This window comes from Phaethon lepturus, unplaced genomic scaffold (assembly GCF_000687285.1).
Source record: "Phaethon lepturus isolate BGI_N335 unplaced genomic scaffold, ASM68728v1 scaffold45741, whole genome shotgun sequence".
NCBI classification, from domain to species: Eukaryota; Metazoa; Chordata; class Aves; order Phaethontiformes; family Phaethontidae; genus Phaethon; species Phaethon lepturus.
In genome coordinates this window covers 473-1003 of record NW_010517840.1, presented here as the reverse complement: position 1 = coordinate 1003, position 531 = coordinate 473, and the positions used below count along the sequence as shown (strand labels likewise).

At 67.0% G+C, this 531-nt stretch overlaps 1 protein-coding gene across 1 annotated transcript; it reads right to left on the bottom strand.

Moving 5' to 3' along the window:
- Positions 1-18: 18 nt before the first annotated feature.
- Positions 19-244, bottom strand: PEA15 (phosphoprotein enriched in astrocytes 15; the record flags this gene model as incomplete). The annotated part of the gene is made up of 1 exon (XM_010296515.1): positions 19-244. A coding segment is annotated over one exon (226 nt), but the record flags the coding sequence as incomplete, so codon positions are not given.
- Positions 245-531: the final 287 nt, after the last annotated feature.

The following is a 531-nucleotide window of genomic DNA, read 5'->3' as shown; positions in this document are numbered from 1 at the left end:
CGGTGCTGGGGGGCTCACCCTTGTACTTCTTGGCGCTGGGAATGCGAGTGAGCTTGGTGTCCACCTCGTCCTCCTCGGAGATCTTGAGGACCTGGGTGCGGTACTGCACCACCATGGTCAGCAGGTCGGGGCGGCGCGAGATCTCGAAGATGTGCTCGATGTACGACAGGTTGTCTGCGGGGACGGGGACGCGTGCTGGGCCACCCGTGCCGCGTTGCGCCGCGTGCCCGAGGAGAGGGGCAGGCTGGGGGGGGGGGGACAGGACAGGGGACAGCAGTCCCAGGGGGTGGGGACTGGAAGGGGGCACTAAGGACAGGAACAAGGGCTGGGATGGGGACCAGAGCACGTGGCAGGGGACTGGGGTGGGGACGGGGTCAGGGAGCAGGACGGGCAGGAGGTGACAGGGATGAGGAACAGGGATGAGGACCATGAAAGGGGACAGGCACAGGGATGGGGACAGGAATGGGAGAAGGGGACAGGATGGGGACCCCAGGGACAGGCACAGGGATGGGGACAGGGATGGGGGGAGGG